At 38.6% G+C, this 27,577-nt stretch overlaps 1 protein-coding gene across 5 annotated transcripts in view; it reads left to right on the forward strand.

Annotated features, from left to right (window-relative positions):
• Nucleotides 1-27,577, forward strand: part of numbl (NUMB like endocytic adaptor protein) — a 58,612-nt gene that overhangs the window by 9,009 nt on the left and 22,026 nt on the right. The window contains exon 1 of one of the 5 annotated variants that reach the window (XM_077566563.1): nt 17,309-17,699. The exons of the other annotated variants lie outside the window; for them this stretch is intronic. Coding sequence (XP_077422689.1) covers nt 17,659-17,699 — 41 coding nt within the window. The 5' untranslated portion in view covers nt 17,309-17,658. Of the gene's footprint in view, nt 1-17,308; nt 17,700-27,577 lie in introns of those variants that run through there. 5 annotated transcript variants of the gene reach the window in all.

The raw sequence follows: 27,577 nt of genomic DNA on the forward strand, positions 1-27,577 counted from the left end.
TACCTAAAAACCCTGTACAATGAATTCAGGGATTTGTTTCAAAATACATTAAATATTTTGTTTGAAAATATTTTCTGAAAACATGTGCAAAGACTAATAACAATGTGGTAAAGAATGGTAGTCGACATAGGCTACAGCATAAAACTCTTTTTCACCATTTCACTCGTTCGCGTGGCTAAAACAAAGCTCTTGTACGTATACGTACAGTAGTTGGGATTTCCTTCCCTACTATATAAGTACTGAGCACCTTCATTCCATCAGTAACTATCTGCTGCAATTGTGAGTTTTAGTTCGGATAACAGCCCATTTATTTATTTAAAAAAAATAAAAAATAAAATAACAGCCCATTTCTACCACTCCAGTTTACAGTTAGCTAGCTAGCTAGCTATCTCTACATGTCAAAAACGGCATCTTCTCTGGATGCCTCAATTTATAGAACATCTTGGTGTCATTATTTTAAGGTGCCGATATTAGAAATTTTTTAAATCAAATTTTTATATAAAAGGTACATTTTAATCTCAGGAAATGATTTATTTAATTTTCAGTTAACTTAATAAGAGATGCCATTGACCCTGGGAACCTTCTGAACCTTTTGTTTTGTTCGACATTAAAACAAATCAATGTGAAAGTTTAGGATTTCATTTTTTTTCTTTTTTTTAGAAATTTAAAATGAAGTATATTGCCTAAGATTTAAAAAAAAATAATCTACATTTTGAAAAGTCTGAACAATTGTTCAAAAAGCATCAATGCTTTAAGACATTACAACAAAGTCAAGATTGGCATTTATATTATTATTATTTTATAATCCCCATTTTGACTGAAAATGAACATTGGATTCAAATATCGGTTCACCGGCCTTCTTGACTACTAATAATCGGCATCGGCATCCGTATCGGCCCTGAAAAAAATATCAGTCTATTTCTAATTTTAAATGTTATATATTTTGTGTTGTTCAGCATAGCCTACCGCAAAATGTTGAAACGCAACAGTATGTGCTCAAATGTCACATGTGAGCCACATGCTAAATAATGTGTGCTGCCGTGTTAATAAACAATAAATGTTCCCTGAAGTTCCCATGTTATGTGGGTCCACGAAGACAACACAAAGCAAGGTTGTGATGAATAGCCTGCAAGCTAGCTTGTGGCTAGCACCTGTCGTCACAGCATGTAAAAGCCCTGGGATGCCTCGGTGGGATATATTCCAGCCACCTGAGGTTTTAAGTGGATATATTTTCGTGGCTTAACCATATGTATAGTGATGTGTAGGCAAATGGTAGAAATATGAACATAATCTAGTCCCAGCTGAAAGTTTAGCGGGGATACGTCACAGCATCTGAAAGTTGAGAGGATGTCTATTGTTCCTAATTATGTAGACTCATTTTATATACTTGGATTTTTTTTATTTATTCATTCAAGGCTTCTTAACAAAGAAATTTCTTGTCTGTGATATGTCAAATTTATGACATTTATAATTTTGCCAGAATACAATTTTCAAATCTTTACAGGGATTTTAATGGTTATCCTCAGGAATGCATTTTCTTTTTGTACTGCACGAGGCATGCTACATACTACAGTCACATGATAGTTCTCAACCTAATGGCACATATTAAAGTGGGAGGGGCTATACAAATGTTTTACCTATAGCAGTGTCTTTTTCAAGAACACCATGGTGGTAATGCTACGGGAAGCAAGCTGGAATCATCCAGCCTCATTTGAAGTATGATAAGTCAATAACTGGTACTGTACTCTGCTATTTTTGTCACATTTTAAGAGGCACCAATGCCTCACAGGCAGCCTGCAGTAATTATATAAATTTATCATGCCCAATTAAATTATTAACTTATTAATAACTATTGCAGACTGCTAAACTGCACAGAATTATTATTAGCTTGTTGCCACTCATCACTGTGAAATCCTGTCTTCTTTATTTAGATTAGTTCTTATGAACACCCTTTTTCAGAAACCTCCATTAACATTGATTTTCTATTAAGTTTCAAGGCTGAACATACTTCATAGGGCTGCTCCATTATGGAAAACATAATTAATCACCATTATTTTGATAATAATTGAAATCACGATTATTCAAAATGATTATTTATTTTTTGTTCAAAACAAGAAAATGTTTAAACATTTGAAAATATTAATACAAATACAATTATTTGAAACACAATAATTATGTAAGTTCCTTTTGGACCAAACAATTTAAAATAATATATATTATTTATGTTAGCAAAAATTTTAAGTTGGGGTGTAGCGTGTGCAGCAGTATGGCTTGTGTGGTATAAACTAGTTTTGACAGGGGTGTGTGGTGAAAGAACTCGTGTGGGCGTGCCTCAAAACAACCAATTAATTTTATTAGGGGTGCAGCTATTGAATATTTTGGTATTCGGATATCTTACTGAAAATTCTAGTGAATAATCGGGTATTAGGATAGAAATACAAATATACCTATAGGCCTATATACTTTCTTGGTTAAAGAACAATCATAAAAACACATTTGCATGTACGGTAATAATTAACAACCAACTGGTTTTCATTTGTAGATAATGAACTTTTTTAAACAGTGAGATTTTAGACAAATCTCTCCCCACAGATTTTGGTCAATGGAACTAAAGTGACATCAGACACACAATAGCGATTTTGTCGGCTAAATAAATAGCACATTTGCATAAGCCTGGTTTGCTAATAAGTGATCAGTAGGAACGGCAAATTAGTCAGGCTGTCAGCTTCAAAGTGTGCACAGTCCATCAATCCATTTTTTGAACACCTAATCCTCACGAGGGTCACGTGCGCGCTGCCGCTGGAGCCTACCCCAGCTGCCTACAGGCTGCAGTATATACGCCTTTACCGCTGCTAGCTAGCGCGGCTAGCTTGATGCTTGATGCTGGTAGCTCGCTGTTAGCTAGCAGTTGCTGCTAAACGCTGGCAACAGGCAATACAATGTCAGCACAATTATGTCTTGGCACTCTTAACTGGAGCTTGAACGTGACTTCAGGACTTTGTCTCACTGACGTCTGTCGCAACAGTTTGGGGCATTTCTATTGCCGTTGTTCACAAACTCTGAATAGGCGAGCACGCCGTCAGCCCTTATATCGCGACGACACGCTTACGAAAACAACTTCAAAATAAAAGCTCTACAATGCATTGCTCTACATATATTACTTGGTAAGGTTTATTTTGAAATTGGGTTTCTCTCAGCGTTAGCCCCATTTACTGTCATGCTTACTGCTGTTAGCTTGACTATGACTATCTCAGCGGGTATCTGAGGCAGAAATGATGAGGACTCGTTGCAGCCCTAGTATTAATAGTATTAAAGTTTTGTACGATTATGCCCATTTTGTAATCGCGGAGGGGAATAATCGAAATCGTAATTGCATTTCGATTAATTGAACAGCCCTAGTACTTCACATCATTATTCTCATCTCAAGACTAAGGTGTGCTGAAATGACATCCTACAATGGAATCGAGAGTGAGGTTAGCTTGTCTCAGAAAGCCTTAAGACAGCGATCAAAACAGTGTGCATACTGACTCCCTCTGGCGATCTGCTCTGAGAATCATAGCAACATAGTAGCGATGGCAGTGTGACACAGCAAGGAGGTTGTGTGATGTAATTAGAACACTATGGCCTGATTAGTGTTGCCTGTCTCCCTTCATCTCTCCAGCATATGTCATTCTCAGTGGGTGAGTAGCATGGCTCCTTCTTGTCACCCCTTGTCTCCTGTCTTTGCTTGTGTGAGGTTAACAGTGGGAGGCCAATTCGGGTGTGGTGGGTTCTAGGAGCGGTAGAAACAGAGGGTGGTGATGGTTCATGATCTCCAGATGGCCTCTGACTTGCTGTGCTTGAGTGTGTGATGTGTATTTTGCCTCCAATAATGTTAACTATACGCCACATAGGGAACTTGTTCTTGCTCTGCATTCCTAAGAACCAGAGTAAAATGTGAACCCCAATGTCTCAGCTGCACATTTGGTAGCTTTGAAGATTTTCCCCTCTTCCATCCACACAACACTATTTCCATGCCTTCTTTCCTCACATTATATTTACATCCTGACTGACAACTCCCATAATACATTATTCAGAAACAAGCATACAATGCCGCTAGAGGATATACAGTACCATTCTCTGTCCAGCTGTATTTTATTAAAGGAGAAAAAGGGCAAGCAATAAAAATGCACAGATGCTTTGCGAGAGATGACTTTTGACCTTAGTGTAGTAGGCATATGGAGCAAAGCAGGTTTTGATGGACACATCTCCACCCTATAGCTTTACATGAAATCTACTGCCTGATGGGAATGTCGAGCTACTCATTGTTGTTGACGTATGACTTCAATACTTTTAATAGAAATTCCTATTTGCAAATTGAATCATGTGATGCAACGAGCATGGCAATTCATTATATTGATATTTGTGTCCAGAATTTTGGACTCTGAACATAGTTGGTAAAATAGCTTTTTTCTTTCATATTCTTGGTGAGCAGGTGTTACTAATATTATAGCTGATTAATGACTTGATGCTGTTGTTGATAGCAGTTTGTAGTTATTTTGTAAAGATGCATGTTGTTGTTTTTAGGAAATGTGTACTTTGTCTAAGTCTAGAAAAAAGGACAGCCATTGATTACATAAATGCGTAACAAGAAACATCAAAGTGCAACACAAAGACAAAAATGGTCCATGTCAAAATGACAAGATTTGGTCATAAAAATACAATAATGAGTGAAACCCTGAAAATAATCATTTGATCCTATGAATAGGAAAATAGCAATTTTGTGCAAAATAAATTTTGCCCCTCATCAGACTTTTTTGCCTTTGTGTGTAGGTTTGTGTATGTAGGTCTTGCGTCGTGCCATACAATCTGTCCCTATCCAATATTCACACTGCTAACTAACCCTTGAGGGTAACGACATGGAGGGAAGGAGGCCTTGGAGTAGAAGAGTTTTTGTTTTTAAGGATGGAAAAGAGAGCAGATGATCACATTTTCTTGCTCTTGCTGAAAGCTTGCAAAAGGGAAAATTACATCAAAGACATTTAGCCACTTGATTGTTACCTCACAAGTTTAATGGATGCAACACTTGCGAAGCTGAGACAAGATCAAGACATCTTGACAAGATATTTATGGTTGAAATAGCTTTTGATTGCTGCAAATTCACCAGATGTCTATTTTCTGTTCTTTACAACCTATAAAATGTCTCTCTCCATAATAAATAATAATAAACACTGGGCCTTTTGTCCATTGCAAAGAAACTTTCCAAATATGTCTGTTTTTAACTCATTTGGCAAATTGTCGATTAGCATCAGCGCTATGCGACTGAGATAATTAGCATCTTGACATTCGTCAAGAGTCCGTTGTAAACAGAGAATCTGGTCACTTTTCAAAATAAAATATTTTTAAGTCTCGGCTAATCAATTGACCGGAAGTATAGTAAGTTTTTTTTATACTTTCAACTGTGCTGCCCGCCGCGGCCTGGTCCAAAGTGGCCCACGGCCCGGTACCGGTCCACGGCCCGGTGGTTGGGGACCACTGGTATAGAGGACAGCCATTTGATACGCTGATTTTGTTACCACGTTTGAACCAAAACACACGATTGCACTGCAAATATCCTACAAAGTAAAACAATTATTTGTGTCATTATGAGTTGACTCTTTAGTAAACGTTAATATAACACGTCACCTGAAACATGACCTGCATTGATTGATTATCTTAAAGTGGTCAGTTTCTCAATTGAAAAGAGATTGTCACTTCGCCGAAATGCCCAAAAAAAAGAAAGAATTGCAACCAATGTTAATACATCACAATATACTGTAACAATCCTGAGATAATATATTTTGGACGTTTGTCAAGCATTGTAGGGATGACAGAGCAATCCCTTGGGATACTTTTCTGTCCATGATCTCACTTTTCGGCTCCTGCCAGAAAAGTCTAATATATTCATCCAATTAATTAACTCATTCACTGCCATTGACAGCTTTAGACGTCAAAAATTCCTTTTAACTATTTCTATTAGTTAATTTTTTTCCACTTTTGTTAACAAGAGTATGTTTTTTGTACATTTAGAAGAGATATAAAATTTGTGATTAACCATAATCATTGAAGTCATGCGATTAATTACAATCAAAACTTTTAATCGCCTGACGACCAAATTTTTAATAATCCTTTCTTTTTTTGAAAAAATATTGTAAAAAATAAAATAAAAAATTAGGCGTTTTTTAATTGTAATTAATCACATGACTTCAATAGTTAACTCACGATTAATCCAAAATTTTATATCTGGTCTAAATGTACAATATTTTTTTCCCTAGGTTTTCATACTCTTGTTAACAAAAGTGGAAAAAAATGTTAAATTAATAGAAATAGTTCAAATGAATTTTTGACGTCTATAGCCATCAATGGCAGTGAATGAGTTAACATTGAGGAACATTACAATCCTGTTCCGAAAAATGATCAATCTGCTTTTATGTTGTTCAAGTGGCAAGGACTGTACGTTCAATAGACACGGCTTAGGGACCGACGTTTCTATGGTCAAATCTCAGCAGAACGACATATGGAAATGGGGTCTGGGTGTTGAGATTGATGCACATCCTGAGATCTCTTGAGAAGACCCAAGAGCAGGCTTTCCCCAATTACATCAACTAATTATACCAATAAATTATACCCTAACAGTCCAGGTGCATGACAGTTACACCGCCCATCACTCAGACATCCACACTCATTTCTTCACGTGGGTGGAGTGTTTCCGTGTGTGTAATGCTTGAAGCAAAAATAATTACAGTGCCAGTGAAAACTAAATTCCTCCCCTGGCCCCAGTAATGTCCGCTTGTGTCCCCTTCTCTGTTCTGCTGAATACAATTTAGCTTGACTTTGTTTTGGATTAGTCATAGGATTTGGACCATAGTCATCTATTGGGGGAACATGACTCCACGCCTGAGGCGTCAGAGAAGTCAGTTAGATAAGAATTCTTTCTCCAGGGATTTAGTTTGGGACGCGGTGCAGGATTAGTTATTTAGTTGACACGTTATGGCAGAATCGTGAGCCACACTTCTACGATTGACAGATGGTTGAGTGGGGCGTGCGTTTGCCTACATTTGGTTAAAGAATTGGGGGATGGGAGTTTGGGGGGTGAAAGGGGGAAGAGAGGTGTGGGTAGAGGTCAGCGCAGGCACAGCTGGTGAGAGCCCCTCTCAAACCAGCTGCTGCCTCAAAAGAGTCTGTCAGCAGCCTGCTTGGCTGCCTGGCTTTGCATGTCTTCTGTTTCCTCCTGTCCACTCCCCCAGCTCACCCCCCCGTTACCCGGCACACTCAGCACAGCTGTTCCAAAATGTCTACTACTGTGAGGTCAGTGTGCCCTCAAAATTAAAAGAGAAAAAAAATGTCTTAGCTTCATTTGGCCAGCACTTTGTACAGAGTAGACAGAAACCCAATAGGTCAGCTGAAGAGAGTCTCGGGGGTGCCGGCGTGTCTGTAAGGCGCCTGTTTGACCCGTCACAGGTTTGGCGCTTTTAGTTCTTACTTTCCTTGCAGACATTTTAATGGAAGTTGTCTGTATTGCCCGGAAAAAGGCTTGCTAATTCTCATGCCATTTATAATAAAAGTAAATGGAGAGCACTTCTGTAACGCTTTTATCGACAGTGTGAATATAGTTTCAATTTAGTATATCCAAAGTAGGTTTTACTGAAATTGCACATTTGTTAGATAAGTATAGTCTATTTACACAGAAACACATTAAAATGACCAAATTATTATTTTTTCCCCCCTATTAGCATTTTACTCTGCAAAAATGCTTTTGTCATGTTCTTGTGTCAACATTTTTATTCATTTTGTGACAAATAATCTTGTGTTAATGGCCCCGACTTGAGGGTGTGACTGGAAATGCGTCACCTTCACACAAATGTAAACTATTAAACCTAATTACAGTTTTGCCCTGTTGTTTTTCAAAAACTTTTGTGCACAAACGACTATTTTAAAAACAATCCAATCGGGTTTTGAAAGGCCATGTAAACATGCAAACCCGAATATGCTCTTATTTGGGTTTTTAAAAACCCGAATATGCTCTTAAAAACCTGAATACGACCCCTGGGTTAACCCTTTTCTAACCTGAATATTTGGTCATATAAACTCATATTGAGGTACCTCCTTTGAACAGAACTTTTGTTTGTGTTCTGCGCATCCTCTATTCACAAGGGATCTTGGTCTGAACTATTTATTTGCGCGGCAGCCATCTTATGTTGCCACTCGCTAAGCATGCCTAACATGAATAATACTGTACATTTTCATGATTTTTCCATGGCATTTTCACGTTATTTTCTTTCTCTATGGCGTGTGTGTATAAGTCCGTATGTCAGAGCAGAGGTAAACAAAAATGGCGAAACACACTTTTAGCACAAGGAGGAAATGTCTTCTTTATTAATGTGCTGAGTGACATGAATATAATGTATTTTATTGACTGCAGAAAGTTAAAAGCGGAAATTACGTATTTTTATGTAATGCCGTCTGCGCTTCGCGATTTAGCTCAGGATATGTTTGCTGGAGTAACTTTGTCGACTCACGTATGTAAACTGGTTATTCTGAATGCCGATTATATGAACAAGAATTCGGGTCAGAGTGGTTTTTGTGTACATGGCCTTTCAAAACCCAAATATTGTCAATATTCAGGTTTTAAAGGGGTTATTACCTGCATGTAAATGTACTCACTATTACCGTGTTTAAGTAGCTCCCTGCCCCAATATGTGCCAGTAACAGTGTGTGGTTTTGGTCTACCAAAGTCATTTTGTTTGTGATGACATGTAGGGTTGCCACCTTGGATTTGTGAAAAAAAAGGGACACCTAACCAAGTTTGGGCACTTAACAGTCAAGCCTGAAATTATTCATACCCCTGGCAAATTTTGAATATGTGGACATTTTAGCATGACAAAATCCCAAAACACACAGCAAAGGAGGTTAAGAAATGGTTCGCGGATGAAAATATGAACGTTGTGCAGTGGCCCAGACAGTCCAGACTTTAATTCAGTTGAAAATCTGTGGAGGGAACTAAAGATCAGAGTGATGACAAGAAGAGCTCATTGCTAAAGATGAATGGGCAAAAATATCAGCTGAGTCATGCAAAAAGCTGATCAGCAAATATAGGATGCGTTTTATTTGTTGTAATAGCCAATAAAGGCTTTTTTAGGACAAATAAATGAATAATTTTGGATGGGCCGGTTTTTGTTCAAATGTATATAAAAGCTGAGAATTTTTTTTTTACACAGAAAGAGTGAGACTTTAATGCAATGTATGTCCCTCATCACAAAAAACTTGGTGTCATGTTCATTATGCAGGTAGTCACACACACTGTTAACTACAAACAAGGCATACACTCTAAAACAATAAGATACAAACACGACGTGGCAACATGTATTGTACTATTCTAGAAAAACGTCACCCACAATTACGTACGTACGGTTCTATGAAAAGCCACCATGTGATACAAGTATCAATATACATACCTTCTTGTTAAAATGTTTTGTTTAAACTGATGTAAAAATGTCTGAAAATCACGCTTTTCTTCTCTGCACTCTTTTGTTGTGACTCACCACCTTCGCTGGTCTCCGTGAGAGGAGGACTGAAATTACAGCAATGACAGTACTTTTTTTCTGCAAAGCACAAGGCCTTAGCTTTCAGACACCATTGGATTTTTTCAGATAGCACAAACGGTACCAGAGTTACGGTAATCCAAAGTGCACCTACGGAAGTGTGCCGTCGCCGGCACGCTTTGTAACGAAGCGTTCCATAGTAGCGACATTTTTAGACTACAGAATTAAGGAAAACAAATGAACTTTTAGCATTCTTCCTAAAAAAAATAAAATACAAAAAAATACGGGACAAATTGTGTCCTGGTAAACAGCTGGTAAAAAAGGAGAACAATTCTGGGAAAAACTGGACGGGTGGCAACTCTTTTTATTTTTTTATTTTTATTTTTATTTTTATTTTTTTTCTGGAGAGCTCAGTATTGTTCATTCGATTAGACATGTCATCATTGCTCTCCTTTTTTAATATATGTATAAATATTTTTTGTATGTGTATGTGCGTGCGTGCATGTGTGCGAATGTGTGTGTATTCACTAGTTCACCTAAAACCTATTAAAAAAAATCCCATACTAATAATATAATATAATAATAAATTGCCAAATGCAGAAACATCAATGTAAGTTATCACGATGTAGTGGCTCTCGCTAACAGGCAGAATTAAGTAACCAGAATTAGGTTAAAAAATTCTATATACGTAGACCATGTTTCTATATATTTTGATATTTGTTTTTTATTTGAGGCAGATATTTTTTCCATTAAAATGTGATTTATGAGGAGGTTAGACCATTGGTCGATATTCAGAGTTTGTTTATTTTTCCAGTTAACAAGAATTGTTTTTTTTGCGATAGTAAGAGCTACACGTGTAGATTGAAATTGTTTGTGTGGTAAGTCAGTTGTTGTTAGGTCACCTAGCAAACACAAGTTTGGAGATAAAGGTATCCTACAGTCCAAGATAGCGGAAAGTTTTTCTAAGACTTTAGTCCAGAAATACATAACCGGAGTACATAACCATAAAGCATGAACATAAGTGGCACGGGTGGCAACTCTAATAACGTGTCATTTTCAGAATCTTGCACTTCTTTGACCTGTTTTCAAACTATTTAGCTTGAGTTGCAGTCAAAAAGTCTAAATACTCAAGGCCACCAACCAGGCTTTACTTCATCACTCACGCTGGTGGGCAGCACCCTCCCATCCTCCCTCCCTCTCTCTCTCTCTCTCTCTTCCAGTGCTATTGTTCCGTCGATGACAAGGCCCACGTGCCCCCCTATTCAGCCTCCTGGTGGGGGGTAGGCGGGCTCTTTGTCTGGCGGCCATTGTCCCAGACACGCGCTCCCATTTGACGGACACACGTGCTGATAAAAGAGAAAGGGGGACGAGGAGGAGCAGGAGGGCCCACCGCTGGCCATTCTTCTCAACGGTGGTGGCGGTGAAAAGACGAGACGCGCTGACCATCTGTGATGCGTGTCTGTAATCTCTAGTGACTGCGTGCGCGCGCGTGCACACAAGTGTGCAAAAGAATCCCTATCTTTTGTCTCGCCACATTTTAGCAAGGAAACAATACCAAAGAGGGAGTTTCTCTTTGCTTGTGACGTCTTCTTTTGAAGTATGATAAGAATGGAGTGGACCTTGAAAGTGACTTGAGGCCTTTTTTACATTCCCATCTTTCGTGTTTGTCAAAAGTTACTATGAGTGAGTTGTGTGTCAAGTGTTTTCTAGCAACACGCCAGGACACTGCTGCCCTTGTCTCTCTTCTGTGTTTTCCTCTCTGGTACTGCATGACCCAGGCTGCGGGAGGGTCTTCACCTCACTTGTGTTTATTCTTCATCATGACAAATAACCCAAAGCATTCTGTTTTGTTCTCAGAAGTTCTCAGAACTGGAAGCTCCAAAATAGAATACTTACTGCACATTTTTCATCCAAATACGAGACAACAGTGGACACTTGTGTTCCACCCAGGACTTGCTTTCATCAAGCAGCACATTTCGGTTTAGTTCTCCACCATACAGTTAGAATGACAAACCACTGCAGAGCGTGTGTGTGTGGGCAGGATGGTGATGCATCATTTACACCAGAGGTTAGAAACCTTTCCTGTCAAAATAGCCATTTTAGGCCATATAAAAAAAAAAATCTGTCTGGAGCTGCAAAACATTTGAAGATTGTGAACAGTGTGTTAGTGTTAGTTTGAATTAATGTACTGAGGGCCCAAAAGCTAATTAGAGCTGCACCATAACAGAAACATATGCAACATCCAATATGTAGAAATAAATTTTCTTGAACATTTCCTGGAGATATTTTTTAAATATTTATTTTTTATTTTTGGGGGGTACATTTTCATACCTTTTTAGACTTTTATGACATTTTTGGCAATTTTATGGACATATGGTAATTTTCTGCCTCTCCCATTTTTATTTATGACTATTTAAAAAAACATTTTGCAGCCTTTTTTGCAATCAATATTCTGACATATTTGGCAATCTTGTGGACATTTTATAGCAATTTTCTGGATTTGTTTTGTTTTGTTTTCCATTTTATGGTTACATTTTGAACATTTTCTTTTTTGCCTTTTTTAAAATTCACTTCTCTGACATTTTTGGAAATTTCATGGACATTTTGCAGTCACTTTCTGCTTTTCCTCTTCCTTTTTGGAACATGTTATGGTCACTTTTTGCCAGTTTTGGATGCTTTTAGGCAATTTTTTTTTAAAACTATATACCTTTTGTCTCTTTTTTAACTTAAGAATTTGGACTGACATTTTTTGAATATGTAATTATTCTTTTTTTTTTTTAATCGAAATCATTAATTCATTTAAAGAATATTGTGTCTAAAAAATAAGTATGTAAAAATAATAATTTATATATATATTTTTTTAGAGATCCACAGGAGATGGACCAAAGAGCCACGCAATCTTACATTACCCAGTGAGTGTATATATAAAACCTCAGCGTTGTGAAAGGAAGACCTTTCAACAGGAACACTGAAACCTGCTTATGTCACGTAATTACCTTGTCTGGTCAAAGGTTCTGATAGCGTTAGTCTTAAAAATGTAATTTGTTCAATTTAACGCAGCTTTATCTGCCTGATTTTCCACACTAAATTTGTTTGCCGTTGTTTCTGCATGAGCAGACTGCTTTTAGAGCCTGTCAATGGGACCGGACCACCCTGTCACAGTTTCCACTCTGCACAACAACTGTGACTCCTAAACTGATATTCCATCAAAGCCAACATATAATAAGTCATCCCAAGAGATACCATTCATTTCTGTTGTAGTGTGTTTCTGTTACTACAGGTTGCTTTAGGGAGCCTTTTTGTTGTGGAGGCAGATAGAAAAGGACAAGACAGATTTCCCGTGGGTTCAACATGCTGCATTTCTGAACAGATTAGAGGGCAAATAGACAGATGGTAGCTGCCACTGAGGCAAATAGACTGACACACAGATGGATGTGTAGACATCCATTTAACAGATGCATTGAGTCACCCTTTCATCATCCATAATGTGTAGGAGTTGGCCATTCTACATCACAAAAAAGGAACTAGCGATTTTATATGGACTCACTGTTCTTCATAATGCTGTGCTGCCCGCCTCCTAAAAGTTTCCTTCCTCTCAGTGCTTTGTGTATAGAAAAGCACTTTTAGGCCAAGGACGGACAGAGTGATGAGACGGATGTTAAAAGCTCTAAAAGCCTATTGATTTTGGACTTATGGCCTTGTATATAATTGCTTTACATGCATATACGTGCATAATGCATGAATGTGTTGTTTGATGGTTAACGTTTTTTAAATTTGGAGAGATACAGCCTTCAAATGACTGTGTCAAAATCTGCTCTGCTTGGGTCAATAGAAAGCAGAAAGCTGAATGTATTGTCTTTTTTTTCTTCTTATTTGTTTGCATTTCTTTTTGATGATTTATTTCTTATCAAGTCAAATAGATTGCTCATACAACATCATCCGCCTTTACTGTACAATTGTATACTACATGGAGTTTTCTGCAAGTAACAATAGATCTTTTAGAGTGGAATTCAAACTAAATAAGAAAATAAGATGCCATATTTTTCATTTCACATTTGATGGACTACATGCATCCGCATGGACAGGACAACTGGCAGAGCCTTTCACTACAGCCGTGTGCAATTTTTTTCCCATGCGATAGGGGTGATCTTAAACAAGGCAACAGAATATACTCTGCTCCTTCATCAGCCACCCTCTTGACTCCATTAGACGATTACTTACTTCCCACTGATTTTTACTTTGAGAGCAGCAGGAGGCTGACTTGTCTCCTCTGCTTCTGTCTTTCTTTCCAGAAACTCCCCCGCAAGATCTTTCATCTGAGGAGACAAGGCATTTGTAGTTGGAGTCATTCTAGTATTAGTGCAAAGAAATCTCTTTAACATGAAAATACCACTGGTTGCTGTGGCATGTGGTTTCCATGCAGCAATAAGTTTTTCACATGCTCATTCCGTCCAATGTCTAACGTTGTGTGAATGAGCTCGGATGACAGGTTGATTAGCAAGGTGCTGAGTTGAGAACAGCTGATGCTGCCTATAGACCTTTAGACCTGACACACACACACACATCTTTGATAACGGAAAGCTATTGACTATGTAATCTAGTAGACAAACACACAAGGCGGGCGATTGTGTGCTTGTGTCCAGAAGCCACTTGAGGGCACACTCACACACTCCTCCATCATCCCACAGTTGGTGGTTAGGCAGCATCCTTCTTTTTTGTAACTGCGTGTAGAGGACATTGATTAGTAAAGGTGTTGGCAGATGCATGAAGAAAGAGGAACGACATTTAACACCAGAAACTGAAATTAGTGAGCATTTTGTCAGGACATGTTTTTTTTTTTTTTTTAATTGATTGCAGATATAGGATTTAGATTTCTTACATTATCACATCTTAATGTCCGCCTCAAAAGTGACCTCGTTTTGCGTCTGAAATTTTCCGTGCACATCTTTATGCCTGTGGTGTATTCCAAGAAATGTACGTCATGTTTTTGTTTTTTCTTCCACAGCTTAGTCACAGCACTGAAGTCAACCAACCATAACTTGCAGTGAATAGTTGAGTTTCAGCTAGGTTTTGTGGATTTGACATTATGAAGAATAGGAAAGAGATTTAACAAAAGGGAAACTGAAAATTACAGTATAAAGAGATGCAACGATGCATGTAAAAAAATACAAATCAACAACATTGGTTTTCTTTGTCGGCTTTTGGGTCAAAATTGTCAACACTTGCTTTTGCTAAAAAAATAGAGATGGGCATTTAATTCAATTCCCTGGTTAAATTCAATAGCTTAGAAAAAAAGAAAAAAAATTCACAGTACAGAAGGCAGAAGAAAAAGTAAACATTGTGTGATGTCACTCATGCTCTGAACATGATGTCTCTAATCTGCTTTTGAAAGGAGACAGAATCTCTCCTCTTTTATCTACAACCTCTTTAAACATCCAAGCATATTTGGAATGGAAAAAAGTTTTGCTGGATTGTTTTATGTTAAGTGTTCAATAGGGTTTTTTAAAGGGTTATTGACTGCATGTAACCATAGTCGGCGTGTAGGATTTCAGCATAGGGAGAATCTCTTTCTGAGGCAGAATTTCCACTGCAGTTCAAATTTAAGGCCTGCTGATTCTCTTTTTACATCAGGAGGTTCCAAGTCCGGTCCTCGAGAGCCCCTATCCAGCCTGTTTTCCATGTCTCCCTCCTCCAACATAGCTGAATCGAACAATCATGTTTGTTATCAGGCTTCTGCAGCGCTTGCTGATGAGCTGATCATTTGATTCAGGTGTGTTGGAAGAGTGAATATGGAAAACAGGCTGGATTAGGGCTCTCAAACAGGACTTGGAGAACCCTGATTTACTGGTACATCTCAAGTGACAAATATCTAATATGACTGCGTTTGTAATGACAGAACACATGAATACAGATGCCCACTTTGTAAACATCATAGCGTCAACAGTGATTGGCAACAAGATGGAAGGAAACAATAATGCATAACCTTATGCCATTGTTACAGAAAACTGTCAGAATTTGTGACCACAGTGGGCAATGTCAACCATGGCATGCATTTGAGTGTGCCTGAGCGATCAACAGCAAAAGGCAAGAGCATTCCCGTTAAGTGGAAAGCTGAGACACATCAGAAGTGACCGCGGGGGTGTGTGTGTGTGTGTGTGTGATATCATATGAACTGTTACGAAGCCTGTGTGTCTGCATCAATAAATTACGTGATAATCAATGTCTTGCTCTTGGTGTCAGACAGTCAATCAGGCTTTCATAAATTTTGTTGAAACCTAGTTCACACATCCATATTAACCTAAGTACCGTCCTTCTGTTTTGCTGTTGAACTCTCAAACACGCTCAACTGCATACCATGGACGACATTGCCTAGGGGTCACAAATTTTGACGGGTTGCAGATTTTCCCCAAACGTAAGAGAGAACACACCAGACAATATTTTAAAATGCTGAAAGCGATTTGGATATTTTGACACTCATTCTAGTGTTTCGTAGGTTATTGCTTCATTTGTTTTTACTTTGTACTGTGGGGTAAACTGTTGAACAGTTAGCATCACTCTTACTATTTGTATGCAGAAATATAACAGGTTTATATAGGACTAGAAAATGTATCAGGGGGAGTGTACAAAAGTACTGAAAATTGTTACAGTTGAGTACCGGTACCGAGAATTGGAACAGTATCGGTTCAAACGTGAAAGGTACCCATCCCTATCCAGGAGGGACTCGGAGTCGAGGGGCTGCTCCTCCGCATAGAGAGGAGCCAGGTGAGAAGCTGCTTGTAACGATCGACGTCCCAAAGTTGCGACCCAATGCTAGGATTCCCGTTGAAGACTATTCACATCTAAGAGTTCATCGGTTTTGTTTTGTTTGAGAACAATGCAGCCACTCTGAAAGCACTATTGTTTGTCTAAGAATTATTATTTTTTTAAATATATATTCAACATGGTAGAGCTCATGATCATGGTTTGTTTAAATTTCTTGTCTTCTGCTACAGCTTTGTATTCCCCTCTATGCTTATTTTTAGATTGGTCTCTTTCTCACCCTCCTTTTCCTAGTGTCTGTACATTTAATTCCTGGAAGAGTGCAGCAGAAAGGAAAAGGGAGACCTGTTCATCACAGAAATACCGAGAATAGGACCGTAAATGATGTGGCATTTTACAGTTATTGTAAATTCCTGTATTTGGATTGTTTGATGTTAAATAATATAATTTATATAATATAATACAGGCAAGGTTTGTTTTGACAATTAAAAAATATTTGAAAATATCACATTTACAAGAAAAAAAATCCCATGATTATAAGTACTATTAGTGGCCTATCCATCATCAAATTTCTCTCTTTGGCATTTAAGTGTGGATGAATTGTATTATTAGTACTTGCATACAATAAAACTTTCTCTAACTGAACAGAATTCATAAATGTGCTTTGCTTGGTTCAAGTTAGAGTTGTTCATGTCCGCGTTACTGTGCCTTGCCCTCCTGCTTCCCATAAGGGAATCCGGGCTCTTCCTCTTTTTGACCTGGTGCAGTTCCACCTCCAGCTGTTCTCCTCAAGTGCCAGTCCCACATCTCACCCTCTCCCCTAGTGCACTCTTGACCAGTACGCCAAGAGCAGATGGAGTGCAGAAAACTGTGTCAGCACCCGCCATAACTCGCTTAACCACCACTCCCCCTCCTCTTATTTCTCTCTTCTTTTTTTTTTCCGTCCCGCCTCGCCAGTATTTCCCCACTCCCAGGATTTGGGACAGACATTGATTTATCATTTATTTATAGCACAGCTGTGAGCATGCAGGCTTGTGTTGTATTTGTTTGTTTCCGTGCATCTGTACGGCAGACGCTCTTGTGGATGGTGGGGTCTCCCAATTGCGTTTGCATGCGTCTGTATGCGTGTGCGAAGGCTCCTTTTCTAAGTTAATCTCTTAAGAAGAGGTGTGGTTCTCTCCGGCTCAGCGCTCGCTCTCATCCCTTCTCCTCAGTCTGAGTGGCGATATCGTCACACACTCTCTCCTCCGCTCATCTTTTTCTCTTGCGCTGCTGTTGCTGCCACAGCCGCTCGTCTCCAAACCTCAGCTTGGCACATCTGCGATCTTCTCGGTCCACGATGAGTTCTTGCGGTGAGATAGGGGATGCCATCGAATCCAGGTGAGTCAAAGAGGGTACGAATGTTATGGTAGTTTTTTTTTGTGTGTGCAAGAACTGCACGGCGTCATGACTTTCTGCTTTTACGTTTTCCTGCATTAATTGATTTGATTTTCGACTGTGTATGTTTTGACTTCAAACTGGGTCACTGGTGTGCTAGTAATCACTACTACATTCCATTTCTCTGCGCTCTGTAGAGGTCAAGAGCAAAGGATCTATTTTTCCTGATGGCTGTTTTATTGGCAACCATCACTTTTCAAAGCCTGCCAAACTGATAATAGGTCTAGTCTAGCCTGTGTCCACGGGGCTCATAGTAGATAATAGCCTTAGCAGATGCACCAACCACATGCCCATATGGAAGAGATTAAACATGCTATATTCATGCAAACGTATAACACATTTTTTTTCTTTGTTACACGCATGCATTTTTATATTTCGGAGCATGGTTATGCCCATATAGAGGTGTATGGGCATTTGGCATGCATACCTTTTCCACACACAGCAGAAGGTATGTTTTCAATCATGTCGTGTAGCCTGGAGGATTTGCTTAATTCCCGAGAGTTTCAAGACTCTTTTTCTCCTCTTTGCCTCTGACTAGGCAGCAGAGAGGAACCGCTCTAATGTATTTTGTGAAATGCAGAAAGAACAAGGCGCAGAATGAGAAAAAACATAAAACAGTCAAATGAGGACAAATGAAGAAAAGCAAGCTGCGGACTCAACAGGATAGAGATGAGAGGAGGGGTGTGAAAGTTGGGTTTGAAAAGGGAAAAAAAGTGAAGATGAAGAGAGAGGAGAGGCCATTGTATAAATCTGCGCAAACTGGCAGTAAAACTCGGCTGAAGAGACGATCGCAGAAAAATAAAAGCTTTAGAGATTGATGTTCATACTCTGGTTGTGAGGGAGATGTTAAGACTTCTGCAGATGTTTTCCTTAAAAAAAAGCAGAACTTCCAAAGCTATGAGGTAACATCTGACGTATTTTGGGTGGACAGGAAATTCCCTTTGCATGTCCTAAGGCTGCAGGGAACAGTGTTGGGAAAATTACTTACTAAAAGTAATTAGTTATAGTTGCTCATTACTTGCTCAAAAAAGTAACTGAGTTAGTAATTGAATTACTTAATTATTAAAAAGTAACTTGTTACCAGGCAAAGTCATTATTTTCACTACTTTATAAAAATGTTTTATATCAAATAATTTTCATTTTTATATATTTTTTTATATTTAATATTTAGATTATTATTGCATTATATATATATATATATATATATATATATATATATATATATTTTAAAATAAGGAATTCAAGTGATGTCCAGGCTATATAGGGTGTTTTCATTGATTTTTGTCAATATTTATGTCACACAAATGTGTCACTCCATAACATCATATATATTTTACCACTGGCAATTACTACAGCAAAAAAAAAAAAAAAAACTGGATATATGGTGATTTGTGGCACATATGTCACCCTGATATATGTAATTTATGGACAGTTCTAGCACAGACTGTAAAGAGAAATACAGTTATTTACACTGTTAATTACACTAGGCGCGTGTTTCACGGTTGTGCCTCTACGACTTTTCTTTAACTGTCATGGCGCTTGTGGAGTCGCAAAGTCCCGTAATAGTTCTTGATTGAACCAAATTGTCAGCGAATTGCTCCTCATGGCAACTGTTTTTCGGCACACCTCTAACAATGTTATTTTGACCAACTTCAGTCTTGCCTAACCCCGAATCAGTTCCAGGCTAGAGATGTGACTCTTGCTAAATGCTAACATGCTGCAGTGCCTACAAAATAAAAGTCAGTTTGGTTCATTAGTTAGATTACTCCATTTATGAAAAAAGAACAACGTTAGGTAACACCGTTAGTTTAAACAGCGTTATTCCCAACACTGCAAGGGAAAATAATGAACTACAATACAAAAATAAAGGGCACAACTTACTAGTACGTACATAAAATTTCTCAGCATGGCAACCACAACAAACTCATAATTGTTAGTGGCACGCACTTTGCTCAAGTGTGTGCCACTTTAGCAACTCGGGGAGCAGTTGGGGGTATATTTGTCTTGCTCAAGGGTTTGGGGGGGGTGTATTGGAGGTGAACGACCCATTGCCTCATCTTCTCTAGCTCTGTCCACACTTGACAAAGCTGGCAGCTTTTTCCTGCTCAAATTCTGCTGCCGCTCAAAGACTTGAACCATGACCCCTTGGTTGGCGATCTTAACCAGTTGGCCATGGATGCCTCTAATAGCTTACAGCATTTTACAATGACAGTTGGTGACCCAGTGAAAGTGACATGGGCGTTACTGTGGAAGAGTGGTTAGCACTTCTGCCACACAGCAAGAAGATACCCAATTCATACTTCAGTTCATTTTTATTTCATTTCCTGACTAAAATACATATATTGTGGAATGGACATGACTATGTTACCAATGACAGTGGGTGGTCAGTGTTGGCCAGTCAATAATGTTCTTGTAGGCATTTCAAAATTCTAGAGGTCAGTGGCACCTTCAGCATGACTGAGTGTGAGAGCTACAGTATGTGTGATTGGTGGAAAAAGATGATGCGAGTGGTGAGTGTGTTTTCTACACTGAGCCAATAAGACGAGAGATAATCTTGACTGTTACGACATTGCATAACTGCGATAACATCCTTGCATATTAAACTGTTAGCCCTCTTCTTGATTTATTTCAGTTTTCCCAGCACGTTTCAAGTGACTTTCAGTCTCACCCACTGAGACTGAATGTTACAGATCGCAGCTTAGTGGGTGCGATATAGCAGTAACAGGCCAGCCTCCATCTACTGTGATTGTGATGTGTTAAGTGAGATGGATCGCTCGCTATCTTTGTTCTCCTTCATCTCAGAGGTATTCAATGTGAGTTCTTCCTTAGCAAACTCGTATATTGTTTTTATGGACCTACCCAATCTGGTGCTCGAGGCGAGATTTCATATGGTGCCCCATCCATTGCCGACAATGCTTACAAAAGAAAACAAATACTGTTGTTTTGTCCACAAAAAAAACCTCTTTAAGTATTAATTATAAATAAGTACAAGTATAAAATGTCATGTTGAAATGCAGTTACAAAGAAGTTACAGTAAAATTACAGTTTAATATGGCAATATTAAGTAATAGAGTCTTAATAATAGTAATTACTAACCCAAATGCAAAGTTTAAAGGAATTAACATGAATTGTTTAGACTATTTTAGCTTTGAAGAAATGAAGGTCCATCCATCCATTTTCTTAACTTGGAATACAAATCTTGTATATAAAAGGATAAAAAGGAAATAGCATTTTGATTGCCTAAAATTGGGGGGAAATGTTAGCTAGCCATCTAGCTAGCTAGCTGTACAGCAAATACAATAGTTTAACCATAGAAAGGGCGAATGCATAAACCTGCTCAGTTGTTTTATTATCTGGACATTTTTATTAGGTGGCGTGCTGTGAGGTTTTTCGAACTTGACTCAATAAAGGTTGGGAAATGCTAGGTTAGCATATTGGCCTGAATAACACGCAAGCAGAAATTGATCTGACATCACGAACGAGTAAACAACTATCTTATACAATGAGCACTTAACACAAACGGTGTAAGTAATAACCTGTCGTTTGTCATTCATACACATCAGTAAATGTAAATGTGTTGCAAACTGCGATGGCAAAAGGTTGACTGCACAAGCTGTTAGTAGTTGCGTCTTAGAGAAAGAAGCAAGACTAGAAAGTGATTTTTCTCTCAGTTTTTTGCCTCGCATGATGTGCGTTTGAGCACCTCCAGGAAAACAGGGTTTAATTTCTTTATTGGCTAAGACGTACTACTTTTTTATGTAACTACTGTATATATTGAATGTGATTTCTTCTGAAATCTTTGGCTATGTTTATTGATATACTGTGTGCCTTTTGTAAATTTTTGTATGTCAGAGATTTGCTAGGGATTATAGCCTGGCATGTAGTCTACACTGATAGGAGAGGAAATGACAATATGATAGTGGAGGGTATCGACCCCATTGCTCCCCTTCATGCCTGGCTGAACAATGTTTTTGGATTAGCTTCTCTACCACACCCATTTCCGTCACTTCTACAGCACATGCATGAACATAGACAATAGCACAGATATGATCTAGGATGCAGACACATGTGAATGTAAACACACATTGGGCTGGCTTGGTTCGTGCATGTTCTTACTACTGCTCCGAGAGCAAATACAGATGATTTTGGATAGTTACTAGTGTACACTAATATGCTAGTATATCTCTTTTGTGCACCGCACACAAAACCTCCCAAATATGTATGACAATACTGTGTTTTTCATCAGTTTAATGTAGACTAAAGAACACCGATTCAAACACTTCCACGCTCTACTCGAGTGGGTGGGAAATGAAACAATGGCAGGAGGGGCAGTGTCAAAGTAGAGTGTTAAGCCTGGAGAAGGGTGATAATAAGTGTAATAGTGCTCCATAAGTTGTGATAAGGGAGCCTATTTATGCATATACAAGACTGTAAACCTTTCTGCTGAACTAGCACACTTTTTTCGCCCTCAGAAAAGTCTTATTTGTAGAAAAGATCAAACACTTTACAGTTTAAAGAGCGTACTCTATGCTTTGTTGGTGTTGATTTATTTACCAAAGATGATCTTTCTTTGATCCTCACTTTAATGACACTTAAGTCCCGTTTTTTTTTTTGCAGACAGTCAGTTACTAGGGGTGTGCCCAAAAATTATTCTCTTAAGAATTGCGATTCTCATTTAGTACGATTCAGAATCGATTTTAAATGTCCCAAAATCAATTTTATTTAAATACTTTTAATTTTATACTGTCTTGCCTTTGTCTGTGTGTGCCTTTATTTGGAGCGCTGTTCATGTTGTACCCAATTTGGCCACTTAAGGGCAGTGTGGTTCCACGCGGTCTAATACACTGTTAAGTTGTAGCCACATTAGAGAGTAGAAGGAAAAAGTCACGATCAAATTATTCCAATAAAAGTTGTTTTTTTGCAGTGTGGAGCCGTTCTTTTGAGTGATAAGTGCTGCGAGTAGCGCGCTAATTAGCATTAGCGAGTCAGACTGGAGTAGATCATTACAATTCCTTGCACATCTATAGATTGAAGCAAAAATCATTGTCAGTCAAATTATTTTGAATCAAAAATCATTCTTAAGCAAAAATCGATTGTGAATCGAATCGCAGATCCAAAAATCTGAATCGAATAGAATCGTGAGACATTCAAAGATTCCCACCCCTATCAGTTACAGTATCAATAACAGAGCTCTTTACATTTTACTCTTGAATGAGTGCCCCTCGTCATTTTATTTCCTTTTTGTATTGTTTTTATTGACTGCTTTGCTTTGTAATTGTCTTTATTTACTACATTTAGTTTTGTGTCATGAGATCGTAGAATAAAAATTACAAATACAAATACAACTGTTGTTATGTCATACAGTGGAGTGGTGCAACAAAAAGTCCAGTGCTGAATTGACTCATGCAGAGTTCATTTTTAAGACTTTTTCAGACTCTCCACATTTTTAACTCACTAAGCAGAGTTAAATTAACATTGCAGGAGTAGACAAGACGTAACTCTGCATCTCTTACTCTTTGTAAATAATTTCAATGTGATCCAAAGTACATCTGTTAGTGGGATTTCGTCATTCATTTCACTTCCAACTAGTTGAGAAAACCTTTTTTGAAGAGAGCATTTCAAACATGTTACTGTTGACCACAGCCTCATCTGTGAGTAAAAATAACTTCAGGGGCCCAAACTCCTTTTGTTTGAATGTCAGTGTTTCCCAATGATAAGCAAGAAGGAAATGAGGAGGAGGAAAATGGAGCTGATTTGTCTCTCTCGAACTGGAGAAGTGTCTAACGCGAGGTGATCAACTCTGTGAAATAACACCTACTCTGGACACATTTAACTCTGGACTTTTAACACTCCATTTGACTGTCCAGCCACGTTTGTTATGGCTGTTTTGTGTTGGCACTCCACATTCCCAAAATGCATTGCAGCTTTAGTCACTAAGGGAAGATTTAAAGCTTGTTATGCAAGATGACCACCTGCTAATGGACTTAGGTGAGCTTTCTTTAATTCCTTAGAACCCCCCAACAGCTCCTGTGAAACATGATATTGACGACCGTGAGGAAGGACATTATGCTTGTGTGTACGCGTGAGGGAGAAATGGAGACTTGACAGCAGCAGCAGTCAGATTGGATGCCAGGCTGATGGTTGGGCACACGGCTCTGCTTCAGTTGTCACTTTCCATCAGTCAGCGTCACATTCACATGCACACGCACGCGCACACACCTACTGTAATACACTCTCCTGATCTCATTGTGCTGTTGCTAGAGAGCAATTGGGGATTGTGACCGAGTGATTTGTGGGACTGCGCAGCCATAATATTGACCTGGAAATGTTCAGAGTGACACAACTGTCTGGCTCTTTCAGAGACTGACGATTACAGAACGCATTTTGTCCTGTGGTATTGTTTTTAGGACACTGTCCTACTTCAGGCGGAATTATTTGATAAGATTTTAATACTAAGCCAGCAGGGTTGGGAGGGTTACTTTTAAAATGTAATCCGTTACAGTTACAAGTTACCTGCTAAAAAAATGTACTTAGTAATGTAATCCAAGTACCATAATATTAAAGTAATGTAACTGGATTACTTTTTGATTACTCCAATATTGAGTATGCTCATGAAGACAAAATAAAAATAAATATCACCACATTGTTTATTCTATACAATGTGATAGGGACCCGAGCAGCCTACAGAAAGCAAAAATCCTTGTGTAATTAAAAAGCATGTAGTTGATTGATTGATTGATTGTATTGATTGAAGGCCATATGCTGTTTTCGAACTGGCACTGAAAGCAACCACACCTCACAGATAGATGGATAGATAGATCCAATGAAGATGATGCGTGACATCAACTGCAAAATGAACTTTTATTCCAGTCACAAGTTTAGCCGTGTATATGTTGTGTATGACGTTTAAATAGTGAATTGGTGGGAGGAAGATTTGTTTGGAAGGTGTAACTCACATTATGGTTGTAGGCTAGCGGGCTAGCTAGCAAGAAGCTACAGCGCGTAGCATGCCGCTGGACTCTCAGCTCAAACTTTCGCTGCGAGTAAATTCCAGTGAATACCAGTTGCCATTTCCTCCTCCCGCCCGTGAAGCTTTTTCAAACTGCCCGCGTGTGGAGGTGTCACGGTGTGGTCACGGAGCGGCGTGGTGTCTGTCGGCGTGTGAGGTGGAGGACCCAAAATGCAGGGAGGCAGGAGAACCACAGCAGGAGTGCAGGCGAGACTGGCGTGCTTTATTTTACAGAACACACTAACCAGGGTACTGGTTAATGCTAACTAAACAAGGAACTGAAAAGATACAAAATCAAAGTGACAGACAAGACTCCGAGGGTGACCGTGACAAGCGGCAATGATCCCACACGGACTGATCACCACCCGGGAACTAAATACACCTACACTAATTGGGTAACTAGGCACACCTGGGGCCAGGCACAAGTGGCTGAGGGCCCGGATTGGTCAACCCGCGGAAGGGCGGGAAGAAATTGTAATCCCTCGAAGTAATCCCCGTTTTAAATAAATGTACCTGTAATCTGATTACATGTTTTTTCCTGTAACTGTAATGAAATACAGTTAAAAAAAAATATTGTAATCTGATTACGTGACGGCGGTACATGAATTACGTTACTCCCCAAGCTTGTAAACCAGTACTGTTAGGAGTCACTTCCCTTCCAGTACTTTTTATTTTAATTTGTTTACTGCATGCTTCAATTGAGTCTCAATATTGTTAGTCAAGTTTGAGGGTTTCATTCTAAAAACTACAAAATCAAGCTGAAAATAAAATTCGATGCACTCTTTAGCGTGACAATGTTTTGGCAGACTTCTACTGTATGTGCACTTGTGGTATTTGTGTAATAAATCTTTCAGTCTGTCTTGCCAATACAGTTATTTCCCGTAAGGTATGTTGATCTGACTATGAGCAGCATGTAGCCTGAAACTCTCGCACACGCACACATACACGTGCCTGCACACGTGCACATACACAAGCAATGAATAAGGCCTGTCCTGGGTCAGACTAAAGTCTAAACACAAGTAGCCTTGTTTATTTCTACATCATCACAATCGCTCGCGCTCTCTCTTTTTTAAAAATGTCATATCCGTCCTCCACCTCTTGTCCAAAGGTGTGTTCGTGTGTGCATGTGTGTGTGAGAGCGCGAGAGAGACAGAGGGAGATGGATAGACAGTGCAGATTGACAGAGTCTTTGCATGAATTGTAGTGTCCTTATCCGGGTTACTCAGTGTCAGTTGAAGTCTGCAGGCCCCAGAAACTGGGTCAGGTGTGTGTGTGTGTGTGTGTGCTTGTGCTTGTGTGCGAGAGTGCGTGTTTAGTGAGAATGAGTGGATGATGTGCTTGTCTTTGCTGCAGGTCTGTTCTCTGCCTCTGATACATTTGATCCAAGTTAGAGGATCTCATTCAAAATATGCTTGTCATATTTTTAGGTTAACCCTGAATATATATTCATAGACAAAATACAGTATTTGTTTGTGTGTCACGTGCTCTGCTTGCTGCAGAGGTTCATTTTCAGACTGGAGTCAGATTCTGATTAATACACATTTTTCTTTGGATGCTTTTCTGACTTTGTTGGCTATTGTTATGCTTACTCATAATTACATGTTAAGCGTTTATGCTTTTGATTACTTTGGAATTCTTTGTGGGTTTCTTGTTTAGTGTCTGGAATGCATTTATTATTGCTTCAGTTTGTTGTTGAGTTTGTTGCCTTCATGGGAAAGTATAGGCGTGCTTGCAGTTGGAGTCAGTTAAAACACTGCGGTTGATATGCTCTATATTAGTTAATAGCAGATGTTTCGTACACTAGACTATACAGAAAGACATACTTTTTTTCACTGTCTGATAGGGGTGTGAATTTCCTAGTACCTGGCGATTCGATTCATATCACGATTCATAGGTCACGATTCGATTCAATACCGATTAATCCCGATACGAATCTATAAATTGATTATTGCGATTTAACTCTTTGACTGCCAAAAACGTTAAATGACGTTTAGTAAAAACCTACGGAGGGCCGTCAAGGACGTTAAAAAAATAATAATTTTTTACTCAAACTTAGAAAATACTAATCAGTAAACTTGTACATGTACACTGTAAGATTTCTATGAAAATGTATTTATTTATCTGAAAATTCAGGCTTCTAACTGAGCCACTGCATTTAACAAACAGATTGCAGTCTGTTTCATGTCTGAACAGCACTGAAATAAATTATTAAGGCTTAATGTTCCATTAATATAACATTCTTCCATGCTTAATGTGTGAATCCTAACCCTAAGTAAGACATTTTGTTGAATATTCCCATAAAAAATGGATATTTAAAAATCGATTCGGCCGCATATCGAATCGATTCGAGAATTGCGCGCTGTAATATCGCGATTTATTGCCAAATCGATTTTTGTCCAACACCCCTACTGTATGATATGAAATCAGATTACGTTTTTCATGTTTTGGGTCAATTAGGGTGCCAAAATTATTTCTATTTGATAAATGCGAAGGATTTTCATTACTTTTGTCATAGTTCGAAGTTGACCTACAGTAACTATGACTTCAAAGTAATTATTATTTTTTGTATTCATTCAATGGAATACACTACAACGACAAGATATTTAATGTTAAAACTGATTCACTTTGCATTTTGTTTTTCCCCAAATATTCATTTTGAATTTGATGATTTCTTGATTGATGTACAGTTCAGTTGCTCAGCAGTCCAGGGTCTCCGTTGTTGTATTTTGAGCTTCTTTAATCTTACATTTTCAATGAGGAGACAGGTCTGGCCAGTCCAGTACTACGATGAAGCCACACTGAAGTAACACAT

Source organism: Vanacampus margaritifer, chromosome 5, assembly GCF_051991255.1.
Source record: "Vanacampus margaritifer isolate UIUO_Vmar chromosome 5, RoL_Vmar_1.0, whole genome shotgun sequence".
In the NCBI taxonomy this organism is placed as follows: domain Eukaryota; kingdom Metazoa; phylum Chordata; class Actinopteri; order Syngnathiformes; family Syngnathidae; genus Vanacampus; species Vanacampus margaritifer.